Source organism: Sturnus vulgaris, chromosome 3 (assembly GCF_052056855.1).
Source record: "Sturnus vulgaris isolate bStuVul1 chromosome 3, bStuVul1.hap1, whole genome shotgun sequence".
NCBI classification, from domain to species: Eukaryota; Metazoa; Chordata; class Aves; order Passeriformes; family Sturnidae; genus Sturnus; species Sturnus vulgaris.
This window is the reverse complement of record NC_142245.1, coordinates 79,946,000-79,963,678: the sequence shown is the minus strand read 5'-3', so window position 1 is coordinate 79,963,678 and position 17,679 is coordinate 79,946,000. Positions and strand designations below refer to the sequence as shown.

The following is a 17,679-nucleotide window of genomic DNA, read 5'->3' as shown; positions in this document are numbered from 1 at the left end:
GCTGGGGGGGAGGGAAGGGAAAGGAGGGGGCGGCTGCGTCAGGGCCGCCTCCGCCGCCTCCCCGCCGGCCTCTCTCTAGGGAGCGGCCCCGGCAGCGGCAGCAGCAGCCCCGGTTCAGTCCGGCTAGGTCTCCGCTCTCCCCGCCCGCTCCGCCCTGCCCGGCCGGGACAAATTCCGCCCGCGGCCGGTGGCGGGGCACGAGCAGTGCTGAGGGACGCGGTGCCGGTCCCAGGTGCGCGGTGCGGGGCGGCCGATGCGGGGCGATGGCGATGGCAGGGCCCGGGCGGCGGCGATGGCGGCGGCGATGGCGCTCCCGGCCGTAACCCCCGCACCAGCAATATGGCGTCAACAACAACGCCGCCGGTTCAAACGCCAGCCCCCCCCGGCCGCAGAGGCTCACGGGACTCGTGGTTTCCCCGCCCCGTCCCCCGCCGCTAAAAGGCAGGATGGCCACTGGGGAGCCGGCACTACAGCTCCCGGCGTGCACTGCGCCGGCAGGGTAGGCTTCCGGGTTCTGGTTTAAATCCCCCCTGGGAGGGTGCGGGCTGGGGTGTGGATGGGGGACGCGGTGGGACCCCAGGGGAGGGCCGGCCGGGCTCCTTGGGACGCGGGGGCACAAAGGGGACGGTGGTCCTGCCCTGGTTCCTTATAGGGCAGCTGTCGAGCGGGCCGGACGGCGGATGTACGTCCGCATGGCGCTTGTCTGTATGTGAAATTGGGGGCAAAGTGCGTTTTAGTGGCCTCCATGGTGAGGGCAGAGCAGGGAGCGTGCGGGAGACCGAGGTGGTAGCTAATAACACTCATGGAAAGGCCTCACGATATCGGGAACTGTGTCACGGTGTAACCGAGTGGTTTCCTTGCAGTTGCATAAAGCACATTCTTGCTTAAGGAGAGTGGTGAGGGAAGAGGTTCAAAGAACGATAAAGCTGCTGCTGGGAAGAGCACAGCTCTTTCCTGTGCAGCTTCCTGATTAAAACAAACTGTGTTACAGGTCACCACAGTGGGAAAGCTAACAGAGGTTGATAGCCCCCAAAATACATATAACTTAGTTTTTCTGTATCTAATGTTCTTAATTCAACCATGAATACAAAGACAAGTTGTCTTTGAAAGACAAAGTTATGCATATGCCCTCCTAAAGTTTTGACACTTTGCTATTTTTTGATTGTGTCGTGAAGTGTATGTAAGCTAGGCTTTCTCTAATAACTTAAAAAAACCCCACAAACCTTACCATCCTTGGGAAGCAGGACTTGCTGTGTATGTTTGGTGTGTGGCATATATTGTTAATTAAGCCATAGTGGCACCCAGTCAGTCTAAACACCAATCTGCTTGTGCTGACATTGTGGTTGTGCTGCTCTTGGGGTAGCTGAGGTTTCAGGTGGTGGGGTGACCTAGCAGAACCTTCCTTCTCAACAAATTATTTGTTTTCTGAGACAGATAGCTTGTGACAATATTGGAGCAATTAGGTGAAATTTACCTTATGCTTGCCTGAGTTGCCTTAGCCTCAAATTAATACTGGAAAATCACAAAATGAATCCTCTGCTATGAGCTGTTCCTCTGAAGAAGAAGTACTTGGAGTGTTTCCTTGGAAATAAGGATGTTGACAAGCCTTTCTAAAACTAAGACAAGTTCTGCTTCTCTGCAGCAAGACTCAGGAAATGTACTGATGTTATTACAGTGTTACAATTGTCCTACTATTAGTGTACTGGTAAAACTACTTCTGTGGACACTCTACTTTGGAATAATGCTGGCTGGTTTTCCATTCGTTTAATTCTTCATTTCCATTACATTTCCCTAAGCATATAGCTTTCCCTGTATTTGGGCTCTGCTGTTAAATATTCTTACCAAGCACTTAACTCAGACAGAGTCAGGCAAAATTGCTCTTGCAGGCTTTGAATTAAGGAAACTCCAAGTGTCTCTTAGTATGTGTATGATGCACCTGTTTAGTTCGGAGTGCTCTGTGCCCTGCTTCTGCCATCACTTTTATGCTGAGAAGTGCCTGTGTTGGGGTGAGGTAGTGGAAAGAAAGTTTCAGAGTAACCAGCACTTCCCCACTGAAATTATTATTTTAGATATATATTCTGCATTCACCAGCAGAAGCAAAGATTTGGTGACATTAACCATGTAGCACTAGATCCAAAGGACCATTCAAGCACAATTTAAATTAATTAAGACAGTCTGAGGAATCAGGTGAAACTTCATCAAGATAAGCTACTAGAAAGTCAACTTTTGCCAGCACAGGCAGCGCTATAATTGTAAGCAATTGATTAGAACTGTGATTGTCGTAATCAACAGAGTTACTTAGCTTTTATCTGACCTTTAATTTGTTGAACTAAACTGAAGCAAGTCTGATTTAGGTCAAAATAAGAATTCACACAGCCCTTTGCAGCAAATTAAACCCAGCCAAACCAATGTAGCTTTGCATGTAGACAAGCCCTAAGGCAGCAAAATGTCCAACAGCAGTGACAAAGTGCTTGATGGTTGTCAGGGAACATGTGTTTTTACTTTCATTGTGGCAGGAAACACCATAGGGTCAAGGCTGCAAACCACTGTTTATATTGTTCTGTCTTCTACTTACTTATTATATAACCAATTTATAGTGCCCCATTATGTGCTACATGGGCTGCCTTTAAAATTATGTATTATAAGCATCTTTTTAAAATAAATGGTAGCCACAAATTTTATTAATACTGGGAGTGGGAGAGCTTATTCATAACTGACATTGTGCTAGATTTTATTGAATGTGTACTTTAAGTATGGCACCTGTTAAAAAGGCAAGTCCTGATTCAAGACAATATTTTGACTTCTGTACAGCTCTGATTGAGGTGGGAAAGTAACCCTTTCAGTGTATTGCTTTGGGATGGTGATGGAAATATCACAGTGGACCAAATGTTAGGTTTTGTGCATTCTGTTTTCTTCCCCTTCCTTCTGCCATTGCTCCATTTCCCCATTGTTTTTTCTTTGGTGTCTTCCTCTCATTCTCTTTGTATGACATCTTGACTTTGCTTCCTCTTCCTTTTCTTTGAGACATCCTATTCATTTGATGCAGGATCCACACCACAGCCCTTTTCTTCTACACCATCTAACCATATTCTTCCCACTTCACCTGTGACTCATTTCTCATTAACCAGTTGTGCTTGCCAGCACAGGACCACGGATTAGCTGAACAGTTTCTAGGTCTTGCTCATTTCACCACAAGTGAACAAAATTCACTTTAAGTGGTGATATACCACTTGAATTTGGACATGGGTACCAAAGGTTTCTTATGTGTTAGGCACACACTGTGGTTGCAGATTTTGTGGACAAAATGCAGTGGTGGTTATCTGCCATTATGTCAGTGAGGTGTTTGTATGGTGCCAAGTGAGAAGGGATTAGTTAAGCTGAAATAATAGGGATTAGTACACGAATTGGAAGGTGTAAAAAATGGTTGAAAGAAAACGGGAGTAAATTTCTCAGTCTGCTTTGCTATACAGGAACGCAGATAGTGCTGGCCGAAGGGAAAGGATACACAAGAACAGGAATGAAAGGCAGAGGTCAGTGAAGGTCAGCTCTGCTTCTTTAGATGCTGACTTATGCTGACAAACTGTACCAAAAATTATGACCTGAACCTGCAACACACATTAACTTTCAATAGGACAAATCTGTTTCTTAGGCCTGAGCTACTAAGGTATTGCCAGCAGAAGTACAAAAGGTGTAATTCCAAATATAAAAGACATTCAAAACACTGATTTCCTCTAAAATACTGTATATACTTCCACATATTCAGAAAAGATTAATTAAAACCAGAATCTGTATAGGAAAAGGTAACTGAGCTGATTAGAATAATATTAAAGGGAAAAATTAGCCCCAGGAAATTAAAGTATTGTTATTTAAATTATTACCCCTACTGATTGCTGAATTCTATGATTTTTCCTTAAAAGCACAAGGGGAAAATAAGTTCAGGAGATCTATTTTTGTGATGAAGACTATGTTGATAACAGGAACTGTCAGTTACCTCACCTAAACTGAAAGTAAGAGGAACATTTAGAAGTGCCAGAGGAATGACTTTCCAGAACACTCTTCTAGTAGCACCAGTATGGGTGAAAATAAAATGTTCAGTCTTTAGTTGTGGGCTAGGCTTTAGGTAAGGCTTAGTAATTTTTTCAAAAAGGGATTCTATGGTATTGATGTTTTCAGTGACATGAGACTATTAAGAATAACCCAGGAAGTTTTGCAATACAAATTGACAACAAGAAAGTCACTGTGAAATTAAACATTTTATTGGTGTCCTGGTTTTGGCTGTGGTGGAGTTGATTTTTTTTCAGTAGCTGATGTGGGATAGGTTTTGGATTTGTGACCAAAACAGTGTTGATAGTACAGGGATATTTTCATTTTTTGCTGGGCAGTGCTTGCATAGCATCAAGGTCTTTTCTGCTTCTTATCCCACCAGTGAGGAGACTGGGGGTGCTTAGGGAGTTGGGAAAGGACACAGCCAGGACAGCTGACTCCAGCTGATGAAAGGGGCATTCCACATCATATGGCATCATGCTCAGCATATAAAGTTGGGAAGGGGGGAGGGGAGGCAATGGAGATTCACAGTCGTGCTATTTGCCTTCCCGAGTCACTATTGGGTGTGATGGGGCCCTGCTTTCCTGGGGATATCTGAACACCTGCCTGCCCACGGAAAGCAGTGAATAACTTCCTTGTTTAGCATTGCTTGCGTGTGCAGCTTTTGCTTTCCCTATTAAGGTGCCTTTATCTCAGAAAACTCTTATGAGTTTTCTCACTTTTACCTTTCCAATTCTCTCCCCCATCCCACCAGGGGAGTGGCTGTGTGGTGCTTAGCTGCAGGCTGGAGTTAAAATGTGACAGCCTGAAAGGATGTGAAGCAGGAATAACCCATTTGAGTCAGTTCACCTGTATTCAGAATTATATATTGAAGCTATAAAAAGAAAATTACTAAACTCACTGGTGTATATGCGTGGATTGTGCTAACAGACCTGGATATAGAATAATTACGAAGCACTGAGTAAAATTTTGCAGCTCTGACTACTGCAATTACCTCAATGACTTCAGGAAAGCATCAACTAGCAAAGCATGGATCAGTACTCTTTTCTATCTGTTGTTAGTCACAACCTTGTGTAGGATCCCCAAAAAAGTAATGGTGTATAAGGAGGGCAGCGTCGTGAGGTACTGGAAATGCTACTGCAACCTAAAGAAACATTGCCTTATATCACCATGTCCTGAATACCCTTCCCCCCAATGTCAAACATTTTTATACACAAATGTTTATGTTGTGCCTATCAGTTTTCTTCTTTTACTGTTGTTAAGAATTCACATTTTTAAACTTTACATATAATTTTCCCTGCCTGGATTTTGGACAAATACTGCACCATGTTAAACTCTGCTTTGCTATTGATCTTAAACTGGTGCAGTGCTTTAACAGAAAGGAACACTGTACTTCTTATGAAAAGATGTTTTTTCCAAAATGTTCTCTTACATCTTTGTAAAAGAACTTTTCATAATTGATTCTAAGAGTAAAGGAGCAGCATGGTATTGCATGTTAATTGGAGAGTAGAATTGAGTCAACTAAAAATATATTGAGCTGGAATGGTGAAAAAAATTACAGGCCAAGTATTAGTAATGTGAGTAATACTGAACATGTAAATTAAGAGCCATTGAAGTCAAATATGCTGAGCTGTGAACGTCTCTCCACTTTTTCAGTGGACTGGAGGCTGGATTCTCTGTGAGCTTACACAGCTGTGTCAGGCTGAGATATGGTAAAGGTCAGTTTTTCTTCTGTGCCAGCATGTTAGAGAATAAGCCAGCATAGGACAGAGTGACAACTGAATTATCTCTTAACTATCTCCTATTGACTTCCTCAGGACTAGGAGCAGGTTTGAGATACTGTTCATTCTGTTCACTTGCAACACATAAGAAATGGGCAAGTACTTCCCCCGTTGCCTCTTTGGAAATTTTGCGTGGAAGTCAGCTGGAAATTTTGCTTTTATTAAGCTCAGTTTTCTACATAGAACAATGAACTGAAGACTTGAGTTAAAACTCCTATTTTTCCAGATCATTTATTAAGTGTTCAACTCCTCTATCACTATCTTACCGGTCTTATCCATCCTTCTGTTCTTTTCAGATAGTACCTGGCTACATTTTATTCTCAAAAACTTCTTTCCCATTGCAGCTGACCTCCAGGATGCTCTTTGGTCTCCCAAGCAATGTATGTGTGCTCTACCATCTATGCACACCTGTGGCTTAACCTACTTCTCCCTCTCTGATCAATCACCCCTCTGTTCCCCTCTGCCAATCCTGTACAGTGTTTCTCATTTAGCATACCTTTTCCGTTGAAAAAACAAAAGACAGCACCTATCTTCTGCTGGCAAACCCACTCCTTGTTCTTTCTCCGCCACTGCTGCTAATTCTATCATCCTTCAAGCTGATCTGCTCCTTTTTTTTCTCTATATAAAAGCTGGTTTTAGGTCATAGTTGTTCTGTGAAGTATTTCCAACGACCTGTTTCCCCACCTCAGACCTTGTTTCCAAAATTCTTCCCCAGACTTAGGTCACCTCTAGCCTGAAGATGCTCATAAATTACCAGCTTTCCAGAACTCTTTCCCAGGGAATCTTTAGTTTCTCCTTTCAACCCACAGTTCAGGGTCTCTCTGTTCACCATTTCAGGAGAAAAAGTTTTCACTGCCCTCCTCACCCTTTTCCCTCACTAACCAGGAGCATTTCATCACCTTTGTGCCTCTTCTTGGACGTTCTTGTGTTGTTCATTGCTTTGGTTTCAGGCCTCACCTTTGGAGCCTGGCATTCTTCTACTGATGCATTCATTTGGGGTTTGTGTCAATCCCACACATTCTGGTTCAGTCTAGTAACTTCCTTCCCTTCTTCATTCCCTTCTCTGGCTTTCCTCAGAGGACTTTCACTCATGCTGCCTTTTTTTCTTTAAGCCTGGAACAACTGCACCCATCTTGTAAACCAAATCCACACTGCCTTCGTTCAAATCTCCCCATAAAATGTACTTTTGCTATAACACCTATCCAGCTCAGATTCTTCTCCTGAAATATATCCCATTGCTCTATTATAAAAACAAGTCCTCTTTCATAACAAAACAAAAAGAACCAAGCAAGAGACTGACTACACAATTAATTTTTGCCAGTTGCTTTCTGCCGAGAGCAACATGCTTGTTCTTGTGTCACTCCTTAGGATTGTCTTCCCCGTTTGTCCTTTTATTTTGTTATCGGCTTTTAATTCCTTCCTGAGGGCTCCTGGCCTGATCCTGTGCTCACACTGGTGTGAACAGAGGAGTAACTCCACTGCAGCAAACGGAGCTTTGCCAAGGCAAAATTTCTGTGGAAGGCAATCAACCCTTTGTTTTAATATTAGCTAATAAAGCCTGTGCACAGCTCCAGCCCAGCACTCTGGTTTTAATTAATAAGAATTAGCATATACAGCTACATATACTCTTCTTATTCCCTCATCTACTTTGAAGAAAATCTCTTTGTATGTCTTCCTGGTTGCTCTGTGTCTTGACATTAAAAAAACCCCAAGGGAGTAAAACCCCAAAACCAAAGTACCATCAAACTCCCACGCAAACAAAAGGCTTTGCTGCTGCCAGTGTTGGGCAGCGCTGGGAGCAGCCCCTGCTCTTCCCGCCTGCCGAGAGGAGCCAGCTCCCAGCCCCTGCTCCCGGTCGCTGGGGAGCCATCCAATTCCCAGCCCCTTCCTCTCTCTTTGCACAATCCCACTGCAGCGACTTCCCAGTCTTAATTGGAGCCTCTGGGCATTATTGTATTATTATTATTTAATAAACAACCACATAAAATACTGACATTTAAATAAAAGTGAAGAAAGGAAAGCTCTGACTCCTAGTCTGTTTTGTTTTCCTGTGGACTTGGGTGGAAGCAGGAGCTGTTTTTCTGTACAATACCCCTGCTCACAAAACACATGCTTACATTTAATGTTGTAGGAAAGAGAGCCTACTGTGAATGAGCAGGCCAGACCTACTGCAGCTGTCAATCCCTGTTGCAGCATAAGGTGTAAATAGAGTCATGAACTGAACATTCCTGAATTCCTGGTTTTCTTGCCTGAGCTACAATTTGCAAGGCTTTAGCCCCATTTTCTGCATTGTGACCCCCAGCATGTCCTTTTGAGGGGTTATCTCAAACTCAGCCATAGGGATGCTATTAAAAATAATAAATTGAAAAGATAGTTTTATTTTTGCGTTTAGTTTTTTGAGGCATTCCAGTGTGAGAGTTATCATGACAAAAGAAAATGTGGTGTCCTTGAAGTGAATGCAGAGGAGCACAACTCGTTCAATAAGGTTTTGAAAGAAAAACAAAGAGCTGAAGGCCAGATCTGACTCCTTTAGAAACAAGTCTAAAACGAGACAGGATTCAAAGTGCTTAAAATACTTTGGTGACAAGCAACAAAGAAGCGTCTGTTACTAGAATTGATTGAATTAAGGAAAGGGAGACAAAATCTTGAGAACTTTTAAATAGTAGTTTTAATGTGTGGGGAGTTTAAGGACAAGATTCTCCTGGGCCACAGTTACAGCCCTGAATCAGCACAGCTCCTTTTCTTGAAGAAAGTGAGAACTAGACAAGGGCGAGTACATGCACCCTTATTATCCTTTTTCATTGTGGATCAAAGAGGAGGAATTCAAAGGGCTGCCAGCTCTCCACTTTCCTGCAGTGAGCCTCGAGTGTGGGCTCCGTGTATTTCCCTTGGTTAGGCAATGTTTCTCTATTACTCTAAATGATCAAGTCCTGAAATGGACTTCTTGTGAGATCTGAATTCTATTTACTGGTTTGTGTTTTTAAAGTATTCAGTAGGAATGAAACATTCCAGCTGTTTATAAAAATTATGTATATATGTGCTATAATTTTAGGGAGTTCACTCCTCATTCTTCCCATTATTTCATTACACATTTGCTTTCCTGTATTGCATATTAAAAACTTCATGCAGTGGCTCACTTGCATTTACATATATGGACTGTAACAATTCTGTGATGTTGCTTAGAACTTCTGTATGAACATGTTGTGGGCTTGACAAATGTATTGCAGATTTTTTTGTAGATAAACATAGTCAGTGAATGCAAATATGAGTGAATTTGAGTGCAAGATTTAATATCTAAGCAGAGCTAGTAAGTGCATGACACCTGTAACCACAACTGCCAGTGCAAACAGGGAAACTAGTTTTAAGGCATTTGCACTGTTTTAAAAGTGCTGGACTTTGTAATATTTCAGCTGTAATGGTAGAGAAGTGTTCATCTTCCAGCAGGTATTTAAGTGTATGGACTCTGTTATTAAGAGTACTGAGTTTATTAACTCAGTATTTAGTTGATATAAGTTTTCACAAAGTCCTTGTGAAAACAAGTACTGGAATGCCTTATGAAGCAATCTGTGGCTTTTAAAGACATTATGGAAATCTTACTGTGAAATGGTTTTAAAACTGCTGGTTGATGATCTTAGGGAGATTGGTGTTAAGACTGAAAATTTTTTTTGAAAGCAAAATAGGAACTTATTGGAAGGGTGTTGTATTTCCATGAGTGGCTGCATAGCCACCAATAGCTCTGGTCTAGAAGCAGGAACCTTGCTTAGGAAAGGCACTGCAGGGACACATAATTTAAGCAGGAAATGTAATGTGTTTGAATATGGGGTATAGTAATTCCCCAGAGGATGATGGAGTGACTGCTTTTTGTGAGAATACTGAGGCAAAATATATTCAATTGTTATCAAAGTTCTAGAGAAGTGTGCTCTGTAAAGCTTTCTAGTGCATTTTATGAAAACCATTTTATGGTTTTGATAAAAAACTGGATGGATGGAGTCTAGTGGAGTTGGAGCTAGATGATCTTTAAGGTGACTTCTGACCCAAACCATTCTATGCTTCTATGAAAGTGTTCATATCACAAAAAGGAGATACATGCAAGTCTAAGACTTTGATCGACAAAAAGGCAAAATTAACCTCTTCCAGCTCTTTCTTTATTAATGAATACAAATCTGTGCTTGTTCCTGTATTTGGTGGAGGTAAAATTGTCCTTAATTGGCCTGCAAAATATTTCCTAGAGGTGTAGTTCAGGTTTAACTTGTGAAGGAAATTGTTTTGAATTCAACGGAAGTCCACAAGCTCTTCTAAATAAAACTGTATTAGTGTAGGTATTGAACTGCTACAACAAAAGCTATGTTTCTCAGAGAGAGGAAATTAAATTGTCTTTGTATTTGCATTTCTTTAGAGCTCAGTCACAGTGATTTATTGATGGAAAATCAGAAGGAGTCTTCAAAATGGCCAGTCAGCTGAAGAAGCCAGACTGGGAACATCTGTATTTTCCCATTTGAAAACCTCACCTGTTACTTGCTCCTATGAAGTACCTGGAAACACTGGTAAAAACCAAATTGTAGTAGTGCTATTGTATTTTAGCAACTCTTTTTTTCTGTATAGCATTAGAATGATGTCAGAGGTTGATGACATATTAGGTTGTTCCAGTTAGAACAATTAATTTGGGGGCAAAAAACAGCGAGGACCCTGTCAGACACTGAACAATGTTTTTGGTTTTCATGTACTGATTCATCAGTGTTTATAGGCCTCCAACATGTAAATCACCCTGAGGTAATCTGGAAGGGAAGGATATGAATAAGCCAATTAAATTGGCAGAGAGCCTAAGGAACACCCTGTTTAAGGATAAAATCATGCCTATCCTAGTGCCAGTATTTTTGGGGAAAGAAATAGGCTTAAAATCCTTGCAGAGTTAAATTTCTTTGTAGAGAGAACTAACTTAGAAGGCTTTGGTCTTCTTTTGTATGTGTGAGCTTGGGTAACTGAGATAAGGTAGTAAGTGATATATTTTCTGCAAGTAACTTTTATTTTGATGACACAGAAGGATGTCATCCAGGTTGCAGAGGTTGTAGTTGCCTCATTTATGGTAATTATTTCATATTCAGTTTTATGATATGAGCATTCAAAGGACTGAATTGCCCTTTATCTTTCCAAGTACCTCCTCTTTTCTTTCTGTTTTTTTTTTTTTTTTCCAAAGGGAGATACAATTTTCCATCAGGAAGCTTCTCCACCCAACTCAGCAGTTACTAGCATACATTAAGGTGCTCTATATCTAAATAATAACAAAAGCAACTACTCTTTTTTTGCCATCTGCCAGGTCTGTGCCTTCAGAGGTGATATGTAACAGGAAAAAGAGGCAGAGGTGAGCAAAAGTTTTCATTGAAAGTTGTATAGAGGGAAAAGTATTTCCATTCTTAGTTTACTTCCTTACAGTATAAATGGATTCTCTTTGAGTTTTCAAGGGGCTTTCTGCTTGCTGGAAGACTGGCTGTGTTTTGCTGTCAGTCCACTCAGGTCTTTGAACTCATATGCAATTCCAGTCAGGAAAATAGATGTCTCTCTAGAAGAGACATATCATGTATATGCCTTCACTGGAGGAAAAGCCCAAGCAGAACTCAGATCTGACACGAGACACTTTACGTGGGAGTGGATCATTATGACCTCTCCAAGTGCCAGAGAAGCTGTAATTGGCATTTGTACATTATTAAGCTCCAGAGAATTTGACTGTAAACAGGAATCCATAGGAAATCAGGAGTCACCAGTTACATTGCTCACAGAGCTACTCATTTAAGAACAGCTTTTGGACATTTTTCAGATTCCATTAAGAGTGGGAGAGAGGTAACCTCCCCTTTTTTTCCTCCATCATCTTTGTAATTCTAGAATCGTGTTCATGGTTGAAGGGAATTAACTTCCTGAAAAAAATAGCCAGAAAGCAACAGAGACACGAGATGACTAGAGACACCACTATCAGTCCTCTGAATGCCTTGGAATTGACAGCATCAGGAGATCCTGGATATAAATGCCCAGATGGACAGAAGACCCAGATAAACATAGCTGTTAAGATGATTTCAGTGCCTCTCACCTAACCCCAGCCAGATAGCTCAGCATCTAGCTCATACCATATGGAGACAAAGAGACGCCTTCCAGGCACAACCTGTACCAGCCCAAAGTAGGTGTAAAAGGATGTGATGAACTCTCTTTGTCTGTATGTCTGCACTGTGTGCTGAGGAGGCCTAGATGACCATCTGAATTTTTTAGACAGCAGGTGTTCAGTGACATGAATCCCAAGTTCGCTGTTCAGCTCTTGCACATTCTGACTGTATGTTGCTGGCAGCAGGTCTGTTACCAGATAAGGACAAGAAATTTGCACCAGAGATTTAGTTCAAGGATCCCTTTTGTTTTGAACTGGAACTAGAGATTCACTCATCCTCTTTGAGGTGTCTCTGGCCCTTATTCACTTTCAAGCATTCAGGAGCTGCTCAGAGCAGTCGAAAGAAACAGAAATAGCTGCTTTCACTTCTCTTGTTGGTGTATGTGCCCCAAAGAAACAGGAACCAAAGTAAGGTTAAGCTGGGTTTAAAGGAACAAGATAATGTTTGGTAGAGGAAGGGAAAAATGCATAAGCTGACCATGTCTAACTTCAGTGTACATAAACTGTTGCCATGTCCCCAGGAAAACAAGGGATTCAGGAAATAGTTTAAATCTATGCTGCATGAAACACAGAGCACATGACACAAGCCTGAATCCCTTTGTCTCAATAGACAGTGCTCTAGAATTGGTGTGACCTTACTTCTGCCCTTGTTAGTCTGAAATATGTAGCACAGCTGTAGGACGTAGTTCATTTATCAAGGGAAAATACAGTTCTGGATGGGAACGTGGAGGTGAAAAGTGTTCTGCACACCACGTTCGCTTTCATGTTGTAACTTGCTGCTCGGAAAAAAACAGAACGCTTTGTCTTCTTGTAACACTGGTGAACAACTTCTTATCATAACCTTGTGAGAGGTTTCAAGTACATTCATGAATAGGAAGACGATTAAGATGACACATCAAGGTTTTCTGAATACTTTTTTTCTATTCATATACATCCTCATGTTTTTCTTAGTTTTCTTTCCAGAGCAAGGTGTTTCTAATCTCTGGTGTGATTGGTAGATCACATCCTTTCACTCTTGGTGGCCCAGCTTGCTGTGAAACTCAAGCTGGGCATAGGAAAGTGAGTTCACATGAGGGGCTGTCAGACCTAAAGCAGCTAATATAGCTGAAAGGCCTTTGCAGAGGAGGCCAGTTTAGCAATGTCCTTTGCAAAGGAGACCACTATTGCTCTGAGCAGTTACTGTGACAAAACCCAAGGATAAAACCCCATTTAGCCTGACTAAAATGTTTAGTGGGAAAGAACTTAAATGGAGGATTTAAAGGATCTAATTTGTAAGGTAGAAAGAGGAAGATATCTGGGGAACAATTGAAAGTCTTACTCTGAACACATTCATAAATCATCATGCCGGGTAAGGTATTTTCCTTCAAGTATTTCCCAAGCTGGGAGTGTGCTTTGGCCACAGCTGCTTCTCTTCAACAGTCCATTAGAGCCCTGAGACTGGGTTTTGAGCAAGCTGTGTAGGAAGGCTGTTATACTTCTCTCAGTTTGCAGCTGAAGAGTAAAGTATGTAGCCTGATGTGCTTTTTTTGAGGAGAGGACTCATATTAATTACCCTACATCTAAGGAAATCTAATTTCAGAGCACAAGGACACAGAGGGGAAAAGGAAGCCTGATTTTTCCAGGGTTCAAATGATCATATTAGTGCAGAGATATGTGTCACAGGGAGTGCCTCTGGGCCTTCTTGCCACCGGGGTTGTTAACAGAGGGCAGGAAATCAACTGAGATGACTTCAGTGCCAGATACCAGGGAAGTAGAGATGATATCTTTGGCATTAGGCTGAGGGGGTTGTAATTGGTGCTGCAATGGCTGAAAGGTTTAGCCTGTCTTGTTACTTCTAGAGGTGTAAATGAGTGCTGATTATACAGACCCACAGCACAAGTTTCACCACATTTGTGAAGTTAAAAAATTCTAGTGGTTCTCTATTCCCTAAAGTGTTTTGCAAAGCCATGTTTGGGGTATGAATGGCATGGACATGTACAGTTCAGTGAGGTAGAGTTAGTAGAGGGGGTAGGTTGAATTTATAAGGTAGTCTTATTTTCTTGATTTGACAGAGCAAAGAGAGAAATCCCAGAAGCCAGGTATTTTGAGATTTACTCCAAGTCAGTTACAGAAAGTGAATGAAAAAAGCACTTTGAGATTGCCACTCTGACATCATACACTCATGATGTATGGCCCCTCCTGTCTACTTTTCCAAGTCAGCTCCCTGTTCCTACCTCTCTAACTCTGTAGCCCCAAGGACTCAGTTAACACGTGCACCTTGCTGTCTGGTGCCCTCTGGTGCTGTAAATACCTGTCCAGGCTACATCCCATCACACCTTTGTGCAGCTGTGGAGCTGGAGCCAGCCTGTACCCCAACATTGGGACCTATGCTTTTCCCCACTACAGTCTGGAAGTGGTAAGGGCGCTCATTATGACTTGGAGCAAGAGGGATAGGCCCGAGAAGTAGGAAAAAGTTTCTCTAGCCCTTCATCTGTCCTTGAAGGGGGAGAGTAGGAAGTGTACAGGATACCCCTGTACATTTGGACTGGTCCCCTTCCAAGCATATCTTCCTTGCTTTACTCCCTTTTCCTTGCTTTAGCCTCTATCATCCATACTCTTTTATTACTGTTCCCTTCACATAGTTGCCTAGTCTCACTGTGCTTGCCTGGTCTCACTGCTGTATCTTCCTCCTCCAAGGTACAGCTTCTCTTCCCCCTGCCTGATCCTACCACTGATCCTGCTCCAGACACTGCATACTGCAGTGCCCATGGCTCAGAAATGGCTGGAGCTTACACATGCTCAATTTTATTGTTCAGAAAACAGGATTACATTATCTTTGCTGTCATTCTTCTTCCCTTCAATTAATCAATGCTAATTGATAGATTGATTGGTTGACTGATGGTGGCTCTCTGGTTTAACAGTCTCCCAAGCCCAAGCAACAGCCACATGCCTATCATTCCCACATATTTACCTGGAGCACCCATAATGAATTAACCTCCAGAAATTACTTAGACACTAAATTAGTTTGTACAAATTGGCAGGACTCATTTTGCTGTATTTAAAGAAAACTGATAACAGAAGCACAAAGCAACAACAGGCTCACTCACAGGTGGTTCTCTTGATTTGGCCCAAGTAGTTTTACCTTTTCAGGGAATGAATGGATCACTCAATGACTGCAACTACAATCTGATGGTAGGTTCTTGCCTGCAAGCCTGCTTCCTCAGGCCTGATACTTGTGCCCTGTTCCGTTTAGTTCTCTCTTTTAGAGATGGTCAAATGCTACTACTGATGATGTTGTCACCACTGTGGCACAGTCAGGAGCCATATGGAAAGACCAAGCTTCACGACAATCTGATTAGCTGAAACATCATTAGCATGGGCTTTCCTGCAGATTCATGACCTGAGGACCATCTGCCTGACAAATTTCACTTCTCTGCCACAAAGAGCAATTATAGGAAGAAATCCATAACATTTTTTTCTGATTTTGCTTGTTTCTGTCTTTCTTTGTTTCTTTGTTTTTGACAAATCTCTCTTGGAGACAGCTAAACTGATGGAACAGAAAATAAGATGTCTGCCCCAAATTCAACCAAACCAAATCATCAAACCCAACTAGCAGACAATGAGCTGTTGACAGGCACTAAGCTTGAAACACATGAGCTGGAACTCATCAAGGGTTGGCAGAGATGTAAGGAAACAGAAAATAGGACCTTATAAAGAGAAGTTGGGCAACCTTCAAAAAAGTGGTGCTACCTGTCCTGTCAATGAATACTTAGATATGGTCCTTGCAGATTGCAGGTCTTTAATGCAATGCTCACTGGTGAGTCATTTGGAAGATCACTAATTGAAGGATAGAGGCCTGATACAGCCTGCAGCCATTATGAGCTGTGCATCTTTTTAAGGGATGTTTGTTGCAATACCCTCTATTTTCTGCAGATGAGGTGTGGTTCTCCCATTCCTGACAAAGTGGCTGGTGCAGCTTTTGGTTGGGAAAATATGGGTGCTGTTGCATGACAAGCTGGACTTCCCCTAGGGGGGAAGTCACCTTCTTCCTCTCCAGTACAGCATCAGGGGTGTGACAATTCCCTAAAGCACAATGGAACCGCACAGAAATCTGGCAGCCTTACCCAGTTTGTAGTTATATGGATCTGCCTCATAAAAACATCTGAATCACATTTCTCACTACCTACCTACCTGCATAAACACAAACCCATCCCATTCTTAGGATTTGAGCCTTATATTCTCAGACTATGCCTTCATTTCCTTTTTTATCAGAGGTCTTGTGACTCTCACTCCTTGCACAATTATTTGGGCTTCAGTGAAACAGCTGTGTTTCAGCCTGCAATCAAAAGTGACACTGTCACTCTTTGTTCATGTTAAATACAGGTACACAAAGTTTATTTGGCTCTGATGCATTAGAGAATTCATTCTTCATGCAGGATGGGAGGGACACCACACCAAGCCTCCCAGATGACAGAGCGTGGATAAACAGCCATCCTGCAGCTGTTTCCATGGTGGATAAAACAGTCCCTACACCTCCTTGACTTCTTTTCATATTTCCACCACTCTGCTTTTCCAGACCACTCACTTTGCCAGTTGAAGACTGCCCGGTCAACTCTGCTGGAAGCCCTGGATCATGGAAAAGGACTGTAGCACAGTGCTGCAAGTATGGGAAGCAAGGAATTAGTTCTGTGGAGGCTGCAAGGAGGGAGCAGTCTGGTGAGTATTCACACAGACACTGCATCCAGTCTGGTAGGGAGAAGCTGAAATGCACTTTCCATGTTTATGGGAACGTGGAGGTTACTGTGCAAGGCCAAGCTGATTAAGTCTGGTATTCTGCTTCAGACAACAATGAGCACTGGCTGCCAGAGGAGATGCAAGAAATGCTGTAGTAAAACAAAGATTTTTCCATGCAACATGGAGATTTCTTGTCATCCTACAATATCTAGGTCACTAGTCAATCATGTCAACAACTAATCACCAGCATGAGTTGGGAAGGGTGAAGGCTTTACACTGAACTGTTCCAGTCAATGCCCTACATGATTCCTCTCACTTAGCTGAAACAATAATGAACAAAGAATGATACCCTCCTCATCCTGTTCCTTCTGAAAGACATGACAAACCCCGTATTATTATCAACGGTGTGGGTTCAAACCGGTCATTATCTCACACAGAGCACAGTAAATATCGTGACTAAGAGTTAACAGTGTGTCAACAATGATTATCTGTAAGTCTTATTGGCATGCTTGATGTGAACTGAACCAGGTTGTCAGCTGCCTTCCTCAATGAGAATGCAGCAACTATTCTGAATAATCATCTTCCATCACTACAGGTAAAAAATGCAGGTGAACAATATTTTACACACAGAGATATGTAACTAATTGTATTAAAAAGAACTGCAAGAACATGTAATTTGTTTTATACTTTTAGGAATTTGAATGAGGAATCAGCATGCCTCTAGCTTGGTGAATACAGTAAAAAAATGGGTTCTTCAAATCACAAATCTACAAGCATTTCAGAAAGAGAGAGAGTTCAGCAGCACAATAAAAACATCTTATTCCTAGAAATCTCCACACTCAACTGCTGTCCTGTATCTTTCAGTGATTCAGTACAATGGCATTTATAATTGAGCACAAACATACCTCTGTTAGTAAACAGGAGGAAGCTGGGCAGCAGCACCAAGATGGCTTTGGGCTCTCTGAGTACCAAGGTGGGTGGTCACACCTGGTC

The 17,679-nt window shown here is 42.2% G+C and overlaps 1 protein-coding gene across 7 annotated transcripts in view; it reads left to right on the top strand.

Annotated features, from left to right (window-relative positions):
* Positions 1 to 376: 376 nt before the first annotated feature.
* The window catches only part of LOC148224438 (uncharacterized), a 67,305-nt gene continuing 50,002 nt past the window's right edge, over positions 377 to 17,679 (top strand). For 3 of the 7 annotated variants that reach the window (XR_015802611.1, XR_015802613.1, XR_015802614.1), the window contains exons 1-3: positions 424 to 499; positions 10,222 to 10,369; positions 16,529 to 16,668. Coding sequence is in view for 3 of the 7 variants with exons in the window: in XM_088162071.1 (XP_088018197.1) it covers positions 447 to 499; positions 16,529 to 16,668 (193 nt within the window). In the remaining 4 variants the exon portion in view is untranslated. Of the gene's footprint in view, positions 500 to 10,221; positions 10,370 to 11,139; positions 11,185 to 16,528; positions 16,669 to 17,679 lie in introns of all 7 variants that reach the window. The other 4 variants (XM_088162071.1, XM_088162072.1, XM_088162073.1 and 1 more) reach the window with 2 other exon arrangements.